The following is a 17,201-nucleotide window of genomic DNA, read 5'->3' on the forward strand; positions in this document are numbered from 1 at the left end:
ACAGGGTTAGAATTTTAAAGAAAAAGAATTTCCCCTGGTTTCCTCACTGGTTATACTGTTTAAAAAAGACCTTGTTTACCATTGGTGTTTCAAAAGAACTTTTGATTTCCTTTATTTTAGTGCATGATTGATGGGTATAAATTGGGATATAGAGTATACAGCGTGGACTCACTAAAGCTGTGCACCTAAAAAAATCAGCTTGCTCACCATAGGTAAATTGTACCAAAAAAAGCTGACAAGTTTTTTACTTTCCAAATATTTTGTAATTCATTCATTGCACTTTCAGAAGCTGGTATTGCCTGCTTTGGCAAAATCCCCCATTTTAATAAATGCTAAAGTTAGTGTACTTTTGACTAATTCGGGTTAATTTTTCAAGCACATGGGAGAAACCATTTTGGTCTACTGTGTGCTTAGATCATGTACAATTTCCAAAAGTACAATATCCAAAGAAATGTCAGCCACAGGACATCAAAGTAACTTAGAGACATGCCAACATTCTCTCCATTGTGCATGTTTCAAATGTAAACAACTTCACCTTACATACATCACGCTCTCAAAAGTACATAATCATTGGTGAGCTCCCCCCTATTCTTGACTTAGCTACAGATAAATTGATTTAGGTTTTGTATCAGTCCTCTGAAGAAGCGTAGTCAGTTAATGGTTTTCATGTCCATAAAGTAAGAGTAGAGCTATACTGATAGATCTGTAGGACCCTGGGCCAATTTTTCAAAATGACTGGAATGCCATGGCATCATATTTGGTGACAATATGTCCGTGTAACCTGCAGTCTCAACTACAGCTTTCAACTTAACATCTTAGCTTGAGAGAAACAGTTTTCTTGAAAGGAGCAAAAACTTCTTGATGTCCAGAGTGGGATCCCACTTAGGTCATTATTCTTGTGGGCTGGTAAACAAGGATAAGTGTGATACCTGGATAACTGCACTACTTCAAAGTGTGAAAATTCTGATTATACCCTGCCACAAGTGTGGAAGGACATATTGTGTTACCCTGTCTGTCCATCCACCCAACTTTGATTTTTGTTTAGGACAGTATGTATGTACATGGTCCAACAGTTTAGGACAGTATGTATGTACATGGTCCAACAGTATGTCAGCACAATTTCGGATATTTAGTGCCAAACACAAGCTATATAACAAAACCTTGCCCAAATCGTCTGGAAGTTAAATTCATTCAGCCAAAAGAAAACGTGCACCATGAAGCAAAAGACAATATAGGTAAAGATGCTACATAAACTCCCCGAGACAAAAAGTCAAAAGTTGCCTATAAAAACCTGCACTCTTTAGTCCAATATCTAGGTTGGAACATCATCCTAGGAAGCATATTATGGCAAACTTTTTCCTTCATTAGCTGCTTTAAAAAAATGCAAGATGGCACATCAGGCCTATTCTACATCCCCAATACTGCATGGGGATGTGTTTTGGATGGGTAATTCAAACACATTCCCTAGCCTGCAGGGTGGTGGTGGTGGTGATTTGGACAGGTAATTCAAATATATCCCCAAGCCTGCAGGGTAGTGGTGTTTAGGACAGGTAATTCAAACATATCCCCAAGCCTGCAAGGGGACGTGTTTTGGACAGGTAATTCAAACACATCCTCTAGCCTGTAGGGTGGTGGTGTTTTGGACAGGTAATTCAAATATATCCCCAAGCTTGCAGGGTGTTGTTGTTTTGGACAGGTAATTCAAACACAGCCCCATGCCTGCAAGGGTACATGTTTTGGACAGGTAATTCAAATATATCCCCAAGCTAGCAGGGTGTTGTTGTTTTGGACAGGTAATTCAAACACATCTCCAAGCCTGCAAGAGGATATGTTTTGCATAGGTAATTCAAACACATCCCCAAGCCTGCAAGAGGACGTGTTTTGGACAGGTAATTCAAATATATCCCCTAGCCTGCAAGGGTACGTGTTTTGGCCCAGTAATTTAAACATCCCAAAGCTTGCAAGGGTACATGTTTTGGACAGGTAATTCAAATATATTACCAAACTTGCAGTGGGATGTTTCAGACAAGTAGTTCAAATATATCTCCAAGCTTGCAGGGGATGTGTTTTGGACAGATAATTTTAATACACCCCCAAGCTAGCAGGGTGTTGTTTTTTTGGACAGGTAATTCAAACACATCCCCTAGCCTGCAAGGGTACGTGTTTTGGACAGGTAATATAAACATCCCAAAGCCTGCAAGGGTATGTGTTTTGGACAGGTAATTCAAATATATCACCAAACTTGCAGTGGGATGTTTTGGACAAATAGTTCAAATATATCTTCAAGCTTGCCAGGGGATGTGTTTTGGACAGGTACTTAAATACATCCCCAAGCCTACAGTGGGACATGTTTTTGACCAGTAATTCAAATACTGCAAAAGAGTTCTTGGAGCATTCTGGTTTATGTCTCATTTTTATTTTTATTCATGCTTTGATAGTAAATATTTATGAAAGTAAAATACTATAAAACATAAACAGCAAAATGAAAAGAACTATAAAATTACAGAGTCCTTAAAACAAAGTGAAGAAAACATGACTATTGCAATAGTACATATTCTATGGATTGTTATGATTTTGTGGTGACATTGTGTGATGTTAATATCCTCAACTGCAGTCTGCTGCCAGATTTAAGTTTAAAGACGAGTATTGCTGGTGCATTGGTTGTACTGGATTAATTACTAAATAATAGAGATAATTCAACAATGTGAACTAATAGCCCTGCTGGATATCGTCATGGTAACTCCTAAATAGGTGGCAAGTAGAAATAAATAATCACACCCTTGGCGAGCAGATACAAATAAATAATCCAGCCTGAGTTGAACCAGAGCCTACATTGCAGAATTATGTTGGCCTAAGATGTGGATTACATAAGTAGAAATGCTAGGTCAGGATTGCTGTATTAAAAAAGCTTGGTTGGGATCAACATACATTTCAGACTGTTACTATCGACTTTATGATGGATATCAGAGTAGTGCAGTTTCCCTTCGTTCTACTATAAATGAGGTAAGTTTTGTATTTTAAAAAAAGGCAAAAATAAAACTATACATTATTCTGGAGGAATGTTTGAAACAAAAAAGGTGACTGGTGTGCAATGATCACTTGTGTTACAACATTGGCCACATTTTTAAGTTGCAACAACAGTGTAGCCTGGTTTTGAAAGCATACATATTGGTAGCCATATTCAGTCTTGAAGGTACAACATTTCCCTAGGTATTATTCTTTTGTATTTGGTTTTAACTGCACTTTTAACACATTAACTGGCTATATCCTACTGAGGAAATGAAAGCTAAGTGGCTTTGTTTGGGACATGCTGAGGCAGCCAATTTAGGTTGGCCTTCCTAAGGGTTAGGTTTGGCACAGCAACACAAGTAGGTTATTTAGTGCCACTGTGATTGGAGTAAAGTGCCTTGCCCAAAGACACAATGCAGTATCTGAACTAAGTAAATGTTGTGGTGATGTTACTTTTCATAGTATGAAAAAAAAAGCAAAAACAAAGTGAAACCAATTTGTATATACCCATAATGGTTCCACTGGTAGTAACACTGGGCAAAGGTGGGTATCCTTTTTGTCAGGACCATGTACAGAATATTTACGGAGATCTCAGAATTGCTTAATCACATATTTGGACACAAACATTTTATCTGGGATGCAGAAAATCGTTGCAGGAGTCCTCTGCATGCATCCAGTAGCTTGGCGGCAAATTCAAAGGCTTTGCCAGTCCAGTTTAACCACCTGCTGAGTGAAAATGTAATTATAAGAGTACATCAAAAGAACATGATGCAAAAGCTGGGTGGCAAGTTCAAAGACTTTGACTAGCTGCTGATTGTGGGAAAATGTGCTGATATTTACAATGATTGAATTCAGAGGCAGAAAGACCCAGAGATGTACATGTGGTCATTATAAGAATACATCAAATGAACAAATTTAGCTTTCATTATTGTGTTCGTTTCATAGTGTAGCAGAATAAGTAATGTGTGTGACCTCGAAATGAAGACATGTCAAGACCTAGACAAAATGTTGGTCGCAAAATCTGGGTAAGTGCATTTCGGGGTTAAAAAGCAAATTGATGAAGAATGTAATAAAATTGAGAAGAGTGCTGAAGCCGCTAGACCTAACGGTTCAGATGGGACTACTATTTTTACTGGACTCCGAGTTTTAAAATCCTAGCGAGACCTCTGATTTATGTGAACATTTTTTTTGTCCACAATGTAGTGTATAGGAATAGGACAAGATGGCTGCATGATGGCCAACTTAGTTTAAACGAAACATTTTCGAATTGTTTACTTTGCAAAACTTGAGAATGCCTTTAAATTTTTCAATCCAAGAAGTATAGAGCAGATACAAGCACTTGTCTCATGAGAGAGATGCTAAAGTACCCAGGTGTACACTAATGATCTTTAGCAGGAAGACCTAAAACTGGAAAGGAGTTGTGGAAAATCATTTTGCATTAAAAGTTCAAAGAATTGTTTTTGTTTGTTTTATTTTTGTTTTGTATCAATTACCATTGTGCTTACAGTGCAAATGAGTGCTGATCAACTTTCATCACAGGTGAGGGCAGCAGCAGCAGCATGTTTTAAAAAAGAAATGTACAAATCTCTTTTCCTCATTTTTGAATTATGTTGGTAAATATGAGCATTATTGTAATATTATCTGATCCATCCATTACCATTAATGATAAATTACAGTGTGACACCGCTATAACATGAAGTGTCCAAAGAACCTCGCCATGTTATGTACCAAACTGTGGTATGGGGTGTAAGTAAAGCAGGTGCAAAAATACAGGCTTTTGATTAAATGAAGACAAAACTAGTCTGAAATAAACTTCATATTGACAATTTACCTTTGTGTAGTACAATCCATAATGTGCTAATTACTGTACATTTTTATTAAAAAAATCCATGAATTTGAGTATAGATCACGTTATGAAATTCATGTATCAGTCACATTCCATTAGAAAACACAAATAGCACATCTATTCCTTGTTTAACCTACATCCCATTGTCAACAAACACATGGCTGTAGTTGTTTACATGCAACATGTACATGTACTTAAATTAGCCTTGATTTTTGGTCAGCTGGAGACAGACATCATTTTTCCAAGGCTACCCAGGAGAGGAGGCTATTCATAGGGACATAAAAACATGAACAAATTCATAAGTTTAACAATTAATGACTGCCAGATATCAATGGTTTCAAAAGATTGGAAATTTAATTTATTTTTTGCTGCTGTTTGCAGCAATCTTAAGCATAAATCTGTTCCAGTCCTTTGGAAAATAACACAATCCATCAGATTCCATTGCTTTTATTATGCTTGGTGCTGATGTCCTTTGATGAAAGGCACTTTGTTTTTACTGAAGACTTAAGCTGGCATGCTTTGATGATGGATGCATATGTTATTGAAGTCACCGCTTATGTCCAACCTTGGAGGATCAAACGAATGCCCATTATTGTGGCAGCAACATCAAATAATTGTAGAACATTGAGACTGATTTTATTTTCATTTGCTTAGTATTTATACAGAGAGATCGGTGCTTCAAAGGTAATCAGTTTCTAGGAAGTATCAACAAAACTTTTTTTTCTGAGTACATTAAAAAGAGAGAATTATCTGTCATTTGGTCGAATGTAGCAGTTCCTGCCTTCAAAGACTGGTCTGTTGTGTTTAGTCCAGTAGCATGACTATTTGAGTGTATCACAACATACAGTGTTAGGCCAGATGTCAGCATAAAAGGATTATAATATAAGAATGCACTGTTAAAATGGTTTGTCAATATGAACAAAGGATTTGTTTATGTAACAATAGATAGATTCCAGTGCATTTTATATCCAAGTTTGCAGCTTCCTTTCATGGTATCTCTGAATTTCTCCACTCCAAAACCCAAGAATGTATATACAAGTTTAAATAGTCAACAATGTTGATGCAAAAGAAATTGCCTGATGGTACATTTTGTTGCCAATAAGGAAAACAAACTGCAATACTGGCGAAGCCCAGAGTGATCCCTGAATAAACTTTTTACACATTATTTTTCATACTTATAGTAAGCGAAAAATTATTTTTCAAGTATGATAAAAATAGATGCATATAAAATTTTTCAGGAACCATGCCCTGACCGTCTTGTGTCAGAAAACATAAGCGATCTCTTCCCCAAAATGAAGAAAAAAAACCATAACTTTTTGTACTTTTAGGAAGATTTTTTTTTTATGTACGAGACAAATACATGTATATGAAATTTCGGAAGCCATGCCATGATCGTGTTATACATGAATTCATGTTATAATGGAACATGCGATAGCGGGGTCACACTGTATATCAATTGTTCAATGTGCCAACACAACAGTTGTGCCTGGTGCAATTACACATGATAGATTCTTATTTATCAGCTGTGTGAATTTTATTGACTGGTCCCTGGGACTGGCAGTGTACTGAAATAAAGTGAATCCTGTTCACTGGTCCATGGGAGTAGCAGAGCAATGAAGTGTGAATCCTATTGAGTGGTCCATGGGACTGGCAGAGCACTGACAAGTGAACCATTTGACTGGCAGAGCACTTAAGTAAAGTGTGAATCCTGTTGACTGTTCATGGACTGGCAGAGTATTGAAGTGTGTGAATCCTGTTGACTGGTCCCTGGGACTAGAGGAGCACTGAAGTAAAGTGTGAATCCTATTGACTGGTCTCTGGGACTGGCAAAGCACTGAAGTAAAGAGTTGCATGTACAGTGGCATCTACACCAATGTTGAACACAGGATGGGTGGGTTTCTGAAAATGAACATATTGATAAACAAGTTTAAATTCACATATTTAATTTGGATATTAAATTAACCACATAAAATAACAAGCAAGAGATACCATTTTAAGTTGATCAAATAACTTTACACATGACAATACTATATTATGCAAACCATAAAAATATCATTGTTCAGTGATATGACAAGTGACACTATTTATTAGATGTTATTTTGCCGTCAATGAAGAGCAAAATGAAAAATGATTATGCAAAAGACTGCACAACATCAAAAGACTCAACAAAATTTTAATTTTTTAATTTTGGGAAGAGATGTAGATTGTGATTCCCATAAATATTCACAGAAGGAAGGACAAAAACAACTTTAATGTTTACACACAAAACTCTATTAATAACTGTCTTGAAATTTAAAAGAAAATAAATGTCTTTTTTCAAAAAACTGTTTAATTACAGAAATAAATATTTAAAGGGATCATCCAAAATAATTTACACTTGTTATTCATTTTTTTTTTCTTTCTTCAAGATGTGTGATTGTACAATCATGCAGACTTGATTTGTCATGAGTGTGACAAAACCTGTAACATTATTATTAATGGTGTGACAAAACCTGTAACATTATTAACGGTGTGACAAAACCTGTAACATTATTAACGGTGTGACAAAACCTGTAACATTATTATTAACAGCGTGACAAAACCTGTAACATTATTATTAACAGAGTGGCAAAACCTGTAGTATTATTATTAACAGTGTGACAAAACCTGTAACATTTTTATTAACAGTGTGACAAAACCTGCAACATTATTATTAACAGTGTGACAAAACCTGTAACATTATTACTGACAGTGTGACAAAATCTGTAACATCATTAATAACAGTGTGATAAAACCTGTAACATAATTATGAACAAAGTTCAGTATGATACATATGCATTTGACTTTTAAATCAACTGCTATTACCAAGTGCTTAACAAGTGACTTCCTGCATTGTGAGCAATGAGAAGCTTTCCCTGATTATCTAGTTACTGTTTTACTAACTGCACTTCCCTGATTATCTAGTTATTGTTTTACTAACTGCACTTTCCTGATTATCTAGTTATTGTTTTACTAACTACACTTCACAAGGCTATATATTGGTGGATGCCATTCACTTAAGTACGTAAATAACTGAAACATGACATATACATTTGTTTGGTTTGATTTTTGTTATTTTAATCTGAAATTCTTCTGAAAGCTGGATTTTGCCCTAATCTGTTTTACAGTTCATTTGGCTACCACATTGATAGTGACAGTGTCAAAAGTGTGATTAAAGGATCATAAGTATTTGTCAGCCAGGCAATGTACAAAAGAAACGAACACAACACCCCTGGGCCATGGGGTTTATTTAGCATCAACAATATGAAACAAAAGAAAAACAGGAAAAAGAAAAACCACAATTAGACCAGACTGAAGTAACACTACCAGTGCAGACTGAGGAGTGCAGGTTAAGAGGTGGAAGTTAACGCTTTTCCTGATTTAGTGTTTTTTCCAACTGGAATAGAAAAAGGAAGTGCGCAGACATTTTTCTTTCATCGTGTTTCTTGTGAGTACGTCATTATCTTTGCAGTTAATGGACAGAAACAATTGTGTGTATAGAACTCGTAAAATTTGTTTAGTGTTATGTGTTTTTTGTTAAGTGTATTGATTATTTATTTTCTGAAGGAAGGATTCCTGATACTGTAAGTTAAATGTTTCATTTATTCTTGACACATTTAGTACCGTTATCATTTTGTTTTAACTTATTAGTTTCACTAATCGGTACAGTTACACAGCTTATTTTTTTCTCCAACTAGCAGCATGGTTTGACCCACATATCACATGCAGCACAGAAATAACTGAGTCAATTCCAGGGCTGCTCTGGCATTGTTTAAATTTATACTGACATATTGTCTTTAGCAATTTCAAAGATTCGTTGGTTACTAAAAATAAATCTGCATTAATTTAATGAACATTCCAATGAGATCTATAGTATTTATTATGTAACCTAAGTCTTTGCATTATTCATATTTATGTTTAGTGTTATACACCATAATTTGTTTATTTGATGCAAAAGCTTCAGTCTAATATTCTTGGTGCATTCTAGAATTTTCAGGAGTGCAGAACTTTCTCTATCAAGTACTTTAGAAATTTTTGTATATTTGTGTACCTAAATTAAGTCATTTTGCAGTAATATTAGTATCAATCTTGCCCCCACCCTACCCCATTATTGTGTTTGCAAAGCTGTTAAACAGTATCTGATTTTTTTTCTCTCACTAAGCTGTGGTTGTACGACAAATCACTGTTGTACAATAAATACACCAAACCATTGAACAATTCGTTTAGTGTGGTAATATTTGCGCACATCTGTTTAGGTTTCTCTTCATGATGGCTACAAGTAAGAATTCCATGACAGAAAAGGGGATGATATAGACATTAAATGCCAGTGGTTATGTGGTAATGCCACGTGGGACCCCATTTAAATTTGTTGTACCCCCATCAAACATATCCGTAACCCCAGTCAAACAAGTTTATACCCCCCCTCCACCCCTTTGTTGCAAAGCACTCCTGTTGCAGGTATCAGGAGAGGATCACTCAGCAACTCGTTTGACAGAGTGTAAATACCAAGCCTAAGGTTAGTATGGGTGCTTCAGCACTAATAGACAATTCCCAGGGTACTTGTTCTGCTCTCAGTGCTATGCCCACACCACTCACTTCCACCGTAGTACCCAAGATCCCATTCTTTTCAAGGGATGAGCCAATACAGAAAAGTGACATCATATATCACAAGTGGAGATTCGAGGTAACATGTCTCCTAGCTGAATATCTTCTGGCCATTATAATTCAGGTGCTTATACGGTCTCTACGAGGCAGGGCGAGACATACAGTCATAGTATTAGGCAAGAAAGCATCCACTGAATCCATATTGAAGCACTTAGCTACTGCCTTCGGACATATGTCAACCCAAGGCATGATGATGCAAGAATGTTTCAACTCTTTCCAAAGAGAAGGGGAATCGGTGACTACCTTTGATTGTAGACTGGGAACACTTCTACAAACTGCGACTGAAGCAGGCCACATCAGAGAAGAGGATAAGGATGGCCTCCTCAGATAAGTTTTGGTTTTCACTGAGGTGTGATCTCCTGAAGAGCCACATTCGCCATAAGTTCAACACCATTACTATGACAAGTTATTGCAAGAGATTAGGATGGTCGACAAGCAGCTGAAGTTGCTGCTGAAGGATGCTGGCCCAATCCCAACTAAAAAGTATACCACCAGTCCACTTGTGGATCCAACACACAAAGGAGAGATTGGGATTACAAATCAACACTCTTACTAAACAGGTAAATAACATCCATTACTCCTCAGAGAACTGACGGAAATTAACAGAGGGTGGTGTAATGACAATAAACAGGGCCAAAGTGATGACAGCAATAACCCAGGCCCATTGCAGCAGTAGTAGTAACTTGTTCAACTATCATGGAAATCGGGGAAATGGAAAATGAGGTAACAACAACCGATGGCATGGCTACAGTAGAGGAACACATCAGTTAAATGATTAACCGCCTCTGTAGATGACCATATGGGGGCAGGTAACCAAAGGTAACAAAAGGCCAGAATATGATGTTTTAGTGTTTAGTTGGTTCTTCCAACACTAGTATTGTTTACTTAATGTCCCGGTCACGGCCTTTATTGACAGTGGGTCCATGGTGACTACTGTATCAAATAGTTTTTATCTGTCACTTAGTGATAAGCCAGTGCTTCACTCTCTCGAGTCACTGGGCCTCAAAGTCACTACTGCTGATGGTTCTCTTCTTATTTACCTAAGGAACATTGAGCATCCGATTTTAATGCCGTTTTTGTGTGATTTTGAATTTAGTGTCCCTATTTTAGTGGTACATGATACAGAGTCCAACCGTACCTGTCCTGTAGTTACAGGGACAAATGTGATTTGTTTGTGTAGGGATTACATGCTTGATAATACTTCTACAGATAGAATTCTGGATGCATGGAAGATTGCTATGGATAACATTGAGTGTAATTCATTTACAGTCATATCTACCAATGTGCATACTGTCAGCATTGTACCGTATGAAACTTTACTATCAACAGCATCACCCGTAATGTTGGTGCTCATATAACAGAAGCGATTACAGAGAACTTAGGAAACTCTGAACATTTTACAGTTTGTCCAAGAGTAATCAGGGTTAATCAACTGTGCTCACATTCCAAAGTTCAGGTCAAACTTTGCAATATGTCTGCCAAATGTGTGACAATAAGACCTAATTCTGATATATGTCTCATAAGTGAAGTCAAAGTGGTTGACCACTTAGCTTCTGATTTTTCCCCCAGCAGGCCAGAGAACAGTTTATATTCTACTCAGGAAGATCTGAAGGTTAAGATCGACATGGAAAATCTGACCCTAGAGCAACTGGATAGACTAGACACGTATTGGGCAAATTGGACTGCATATTTTTTAAGGGCCCCACAGACTTGGGAAAGACTGACCTCATCAAGCCTAAGATAGTACTCAACGATGATAAACCTTTCAAACAACCATACAGAAGAATACCCCCGGGGATGTGTGAGGAGGTCTGTCAGCATATTAAGGAAAGCTAGATGCTGATGCAATCAGGGACTCTGACAGTCCATACTCCTCTAATGTTGTGTTGGTCTGGAAACGAGACAACAGCCTATGTTTCTGCATTGACTACAGGACCCTCAATGCAAAGACCTGGATGCCTACATGCTGCTGCAGTTTGATGATACTGTCGATATATTGTGAAAGGTCAAACTCTTCTCCAAGCTGGACCTAAGATCAGGATATTGGCAAGTCAAGATGAAGGAAGAACACAAGCAATACACAGCCTTCTCAATAGGTCCACTCGGCTTTTAAGAGGCGAATTGCATGAGTTTTGTTTTGTACAATGCTGGAGCTACATTTCAACGTCTTATGGAGAAATAGATGGGTGATACGCACCTCAGGGAGTGCCTCATTTTCCAGATATCCTCATTTTCATAGAGACATTCAATGAACACATGGACCGTTTGGAGTCAACGTTCGCATGCTTACACCAGCATGGTCTTAAGCTGAAACCCTCTAAATGTGAGTTGCTCATGTCTTCAGTCGTATATCTGGGTCACATAACATCTGGGTCAAGTCAGATCTGAGGAGGGTATCGAGACTGACCCAGAGAAAGCATCTGCTATTAAGACTTGGTGAAGGCCTAACAGCATTAAGGAGCTGCGTCAATTTTTGGGGTTTGAGGGTTATTATTGCCGAAGATCCTTTTGCAGATAGCACAACCATTAAACACGCTATTTGTGGGTCATGGAATGATCAAGGCATCATCAGGAAAAAGAGAAAAAACTTTGGTTAGCTAGGCAAAGGTTTTATTGGCCTGGTCTGGAGAAGGATGTGAATCACAAGGTGGAGTCTTGCGAATGATGTATACGCAGAAAGACCCCAGTTAGGGCAATGGCTAAATAAACCCCAATTCACACCACCCGCCCTATGGAGCTCGAGTACATAGACTTTTTGTCACTACGCGATCTAAGGGAGGGTTTCAGAGTATCTTGGTGATAACTGATCATTTTACCAGGTATGCTCAGGCCATTCCTTGCCACAACCAAACAGCTCAGACTACTGCTAAAGCCCTTTTTGAGCACTTTTTCACTATTACAGTTTTCTGGAAAGGCTTCACAGTGATCATGGACGTAATTTCGAGGGTAGGGTTATAAAGGAGCTATGCCAATTAGCAAACATACAGAAGTCTTGCTCCTCCCCATTTCACCCATAGGGAAATGGTGCCTGTGAATGCTTCAATGGAATGCTCTTAAAAATGCTAGAGACATTGAAGAGCAAAAACAAGATTGGAAGTCATACATTGTTCCAATTATCCATGCATATAATGCTACTAAGCATGATTCCACTGGATTCTCATCCCATTTTCTTATGATTGGGTGGCACACCCTGGCTTTCGGTTGATGCTTATCTGCGTACTGCACCAGCTTGTGGTAAGGCTGAAAGACCGCCTCTAATTTGCTTACATAGCCATGGGAGGGAGTCTAACAACAGCCATGCTAAGAACAAGGTCCAGTATGATAAGAAGGTCCGGAGTCCAAGCCTAAAGCAGGAGGCCAAGTCCTAGTGTGTAATGTTGGACAAAAGGGGAAACAAAAATTAGCCGACAAGTGGACCATGTATATCAGGTGATATCAATCCCCCATTTAGATATGCCAGTGTACAAGGTGAGAATGTTGGTAGCTGGTCTGAAATCTGTACACACTTTGCATTGTAATATGCTTCTTGCCTTTTCACTATCTTCCTTGCGATCCAGCCCCCATGAAATCAGTTCGGAAGAACCCAAGTATACAAAAAGTAACCCCTTCAGAGTCAAGCTCTGAATCTTTGAGTTCTGATTCAGACAGCGACATGTATGTTATACCACACAGATAACCCAGTTGGGTCGGGAAGGAGACTGTGTGACCCTGTGACCACTCCATACGGACTGCCTCTGATAGCAGATCTCGATCTATTATCGACCCCCATATTAGCCAGCCTCTTGAAAGTATAACCTTTAAAAACAGTGGATTTAGGCAATATGAAAGTAGTTTAAATGAACCAATAAACTCATTTTTCTACTCCCTCATGTGCCACGCATGAGCGCACTCAGCTCAGATACCCAAAGGTGTCTACCTAAAGGTCAGTTCAAAACACAACCGTATTAGAGGGCGACCCAGAGTGTCAGCCCGTGATATTTAGTCCAGACCCCACCAGCACCACAGGTGTCATGGGAAGACCCAGGTCAGCAACCAGTAAGGCGTTCTACCAGAGACCGAAAACCACCTGACCGGCTAGGCCAGTGGGTGAATTTGCAGACGATTTACTACGTGTGAGTTACTGAGATCTATCATATCTTTCGGACATTCTCTTTGTTTTTACTTAGTAGGTACAAGTGATTCTGAATATCCCATTTATTGTCAATCTAACAAAAAAATATTAAATATAAGGAGACAGTTTAACAGCATTATGAAAGTGATTGTAGTTTCAATTTCAGTGGTTTTATATATTTAATTTTTTGCTGGGCAATTTAATTTATTAAGCTCTGTAGTTCCATTTTTTTTTTTACTTGTCTTCCATATCATGAACTAATATTACTGTGGAATGATCGATAGATGTGGGGGTAGTGGTCTGCCGGTGAGAATCAGGTGGGTTAGAATCTCATTGGGGCTGACCTACTAGGTCAGTCACACTAGTACCACTACGGAAGAAAAAGAAAGGGAATATATAGCAATATAAAACCGCTTTTGTTTGGTGTTTTTTTTAAACTAAGGAGGACAAACTTGCATATTTTTTTAATGGTGTTTTTAAATTTTGATATCATATGTGAATAACTGTCATGTATTAGTGTTTTTATTTATTCCTGAAGACACAATGTATAGTACTGATTGATTATTTGTTCCTGTAAATTTCTTTTTTTGTTGTTGCTGCAGGCACAAATTTTTTAAATGTCAGGAGACATTTACACTTAGGGAGGGAGTATGTGACCCAGGTGCGTGTTTGTCATGAGTGAGCACATGAGTGATCAGTCTGTGCATGTGGAGGGCCCCGAGTGGCCGAGTGGTCTAAAGCACTTTCCGTTACGGATTACTGTCATCTCACCTCTGTCTGTGTGGGTTCAAGTCTCCGATTCAGCCAATGTGGGTATGTGAGAAAGCTTGCCAGTAGCTTCTCGTGGGTCGGTGGTTCTTTCCGAGATTTTCCCGGGTTCTTCCTCCACCATTAATACTGGCCGCCAGGTATAGCCTATCGTGTGCTGAAAAATGGCGTTAAACCCTACAACAACTACAACTGTGCACAAGGCGCATGAAGGGGATGATAATATCAAGCGCCATGCACTTAATAAATGCCCTAGGCACTCATCACATCGTCTCTGGACTAATGACATCTTTTTCATTGTGTCTACACCTATGGCGGTGAATACAATTCGTGAGAATTGTTATATCTGAATGTTTATGGTCTTCATGTCTGGTAAGTTGCCATTTTTATATTATCATGTTTCTACATAATGAAATACCAGCATGCAGATTGTGTATCACATTTGTCTCATTTGTAGTATTGTATATTTAAGTATTTGTTCTGTTCTGTTTTAGTATCGTATATTAAGTATTTTTCTGTTTCGTTGTAGTTTTTTTATTCCTGTTTTTCTTTTGTCTTGTATTGTTGAAGCTAAAAAAAAACCACGACTCAAAGGTGTCATGGTGCATTTCTTCTGTACATTGCCCGGCTCACAAATGTCACCATTAATTTGTGACAGATACAACTGTTTTGTAAAAAAAAAGGATAAATTTTTTGGAACTATTTTGTCCTGAATAATAAAAACACTGTTAATATCAATAAAGCTGTAACAAGATTCATCAGGAATTTCCGTAGAATTCCTTACTGACACAAACTACCGACATACCGGTACAGTGAAAAAGTTCTGTGGTACTATCACCAGGAAAAAATACCGCAGTAAACCAGTAAAATGCTCACCTGTACTACATGGCGTCTATCTATCACACATGTACTCGTTAAAACATACTACATGGGGTCTATTTATCACACATGCACTCGTTAAAACATACTACATGGGGTCTATTTATACTGTTCTCATATCAAATCTGCACCCTTCCCCAAACTTTAAATGTTTATGAAAATCCCAGAGTGGGAATGCTCTATATGAAAATCTAGGAGAAATCACTGGTTACTGCATATAAATAAGAATAAATTTTATAAATAAAGCCACCATTTAAAAGTCTGAAAATAATGCTTGTGGAGATATTCAAATCTAAACATCTGAAAATTGGTCACATCCACCAGGTTTGGGGAAATGCCATATTTTGTGAAACAAAGCTGTTGTTTGATTTTAAGATTCTTGTGATTTCCAATTTCTGTACTATACTATGGGGTTGGTTTGTGTTCACTGCAGAGTTTTACACACTATAGCTGATAAATGTTGTCAGTGTCATTTTTGATAGAAAGGTAAAGCATATGAAAGCATGAATTATATTCACCTAATTTTTTACCATGCCTTATCACCTCTGCATGTTAACATTTGATGACAAGGTCAGACCCAAGTAAAAGTGAGGAAGACAAAACTAGGTGACCACTAGATAAATGATCTGAAGAAAAAAAATCCATTTGTTTTTTGCTAAAAAAAACCCTAAAAAAACAATTTCCGTTTTAGTAGTAGCTTTAGAAATATTTCAGAGATATGTAGAAACTTTATGAAAGTTCAGCATATATATACTTCATTCTCAAAGCTACTGTAGTTACTGTCTGTGAAACCTGATGTCAATTGCAGCACCAAGGAGGGTGAAGTCCATGCATTATGATAATAGTGATTTGATAAATATGTGCTGAAGAGAGATACAAATGAAAGCATTATACAGCAAATGGAAAACAGATTATTCTAAAATAGTTTTGTTTTAGACTCTTTCTCTATACTGTTAACTTACCAGTAGATTTTTTTGGTGACCTACAACAAATGTGTCCCCTATTTTTCCTCCTGCAAAGTGTTGTGCAACTGACAATCCGCTCAAGCAATAGCATGTGTGATAGAAATCTCGAGACCTGGAAATAAAACAAAAGTGAGGAAAAAAACCAGATTGGCATGTGTTTTATCAGAAGAGTTCCTCAAAGAAATGGATGCTCTTCTGTCCTAAAAGAATTTTAAAACTATCTCATATATTCTTGAGTGATACAATTTTCTAATCAGGCAATGTGGCAGTCATAACGGATGCAAGAGTGGCACCAGTTTTCATCTTGGACAATCTAGGCACCATTAGTAGACTATTTGGTGAAGACCCCATGTTGATATGACCATTCAAGAGAATCGGTGACCAGAATTTTATATTTTCATTATGGCATATATATTTAAATTCAGATCTGAACTGGTTTTTTTTACCCATTTTATCCTGTTGACCAATTTCAACTGCAGTGTCCGAGTCCCAAAAAGTAATTCTAAATACAGTATGGCAAAATAAAGCATCCTACTCTAGCAGCAGCAGAAATTATGATGATCATCATGTTTACTAAAAATGTTTTAACATTGTTATTTCTTTACTCAAGTACATAAAATAACATTTTGCAATAGATAATAAAATTTGCAACAAGATGATACATGTTTTATTATCACTTACCACCATATGTGTTCACAACTGCATTTTGAAATGTGACTTTAAAACAACATTGATTAAAATCTTACCTTGACGCTCAGTGAATCTTCTGTCGATGAATATAAATGAAATGCTCAAAATGTATGAATATAATCAAGACAATTCAGTTTCCAGTATTCTGGTCCAAATTTAAACTATCTAGCATTGTTAGTTCAAAAGTTATGAAAATTCTACAAAAACTGGTCTACAAAGAACAATTTTTTACATCTCATTCTAAAATATG

At 37.4% G+C, this 17,201-nt stretch overlaps 1 protein-coding gene across 1 annotated transcript in view; it reads right to left on the bottom strand.

Annotated features, from left to right (window-relative positions):
- Positions 1–4,463: 4,463 nt before the first annotated feature.
- LOC149804367 (protein farnesyltransferase subunit beta-like) overlaps positions 4,464–17,201 on the bottom strand; it is a 63,253-nt gene continuing 50,515 nt past the window's right edge. Inside the window, exons 12-13 of the mRNA XM_089939480.1 lie at positions 16,259–16,373; positions 4,464–6,754 (exon numbers count right to left, since the gene is read on the bottom strand). Coding sequence (XP_089795606.1) covers positions 6,659–6,754; positions 16,259–16,373 — 211 coding nt within the window. The 3' untranslated portion in view covers positions 4,464–6,658. The remainder of the gene's footprint in view (positions 6,755–16,258; positions 16,374–17,201) is intronic.

This window comes from Sinohyriopsis cumingii, chromosome 2 (assembly GCF_028554795.1).
Source record: "Sinohyriopsis cumingii isolate HCF-2022 chromosome 2, ASM2855479v2, whole genome shotgun sequence".
Classification (NCBI taxonomy): Eukaryota; Metazoa; Mollusca; class Bivalvia; order Unionida; family Unionidae; genus Sinohyriopsis; species Sinohyriopsis cumingii.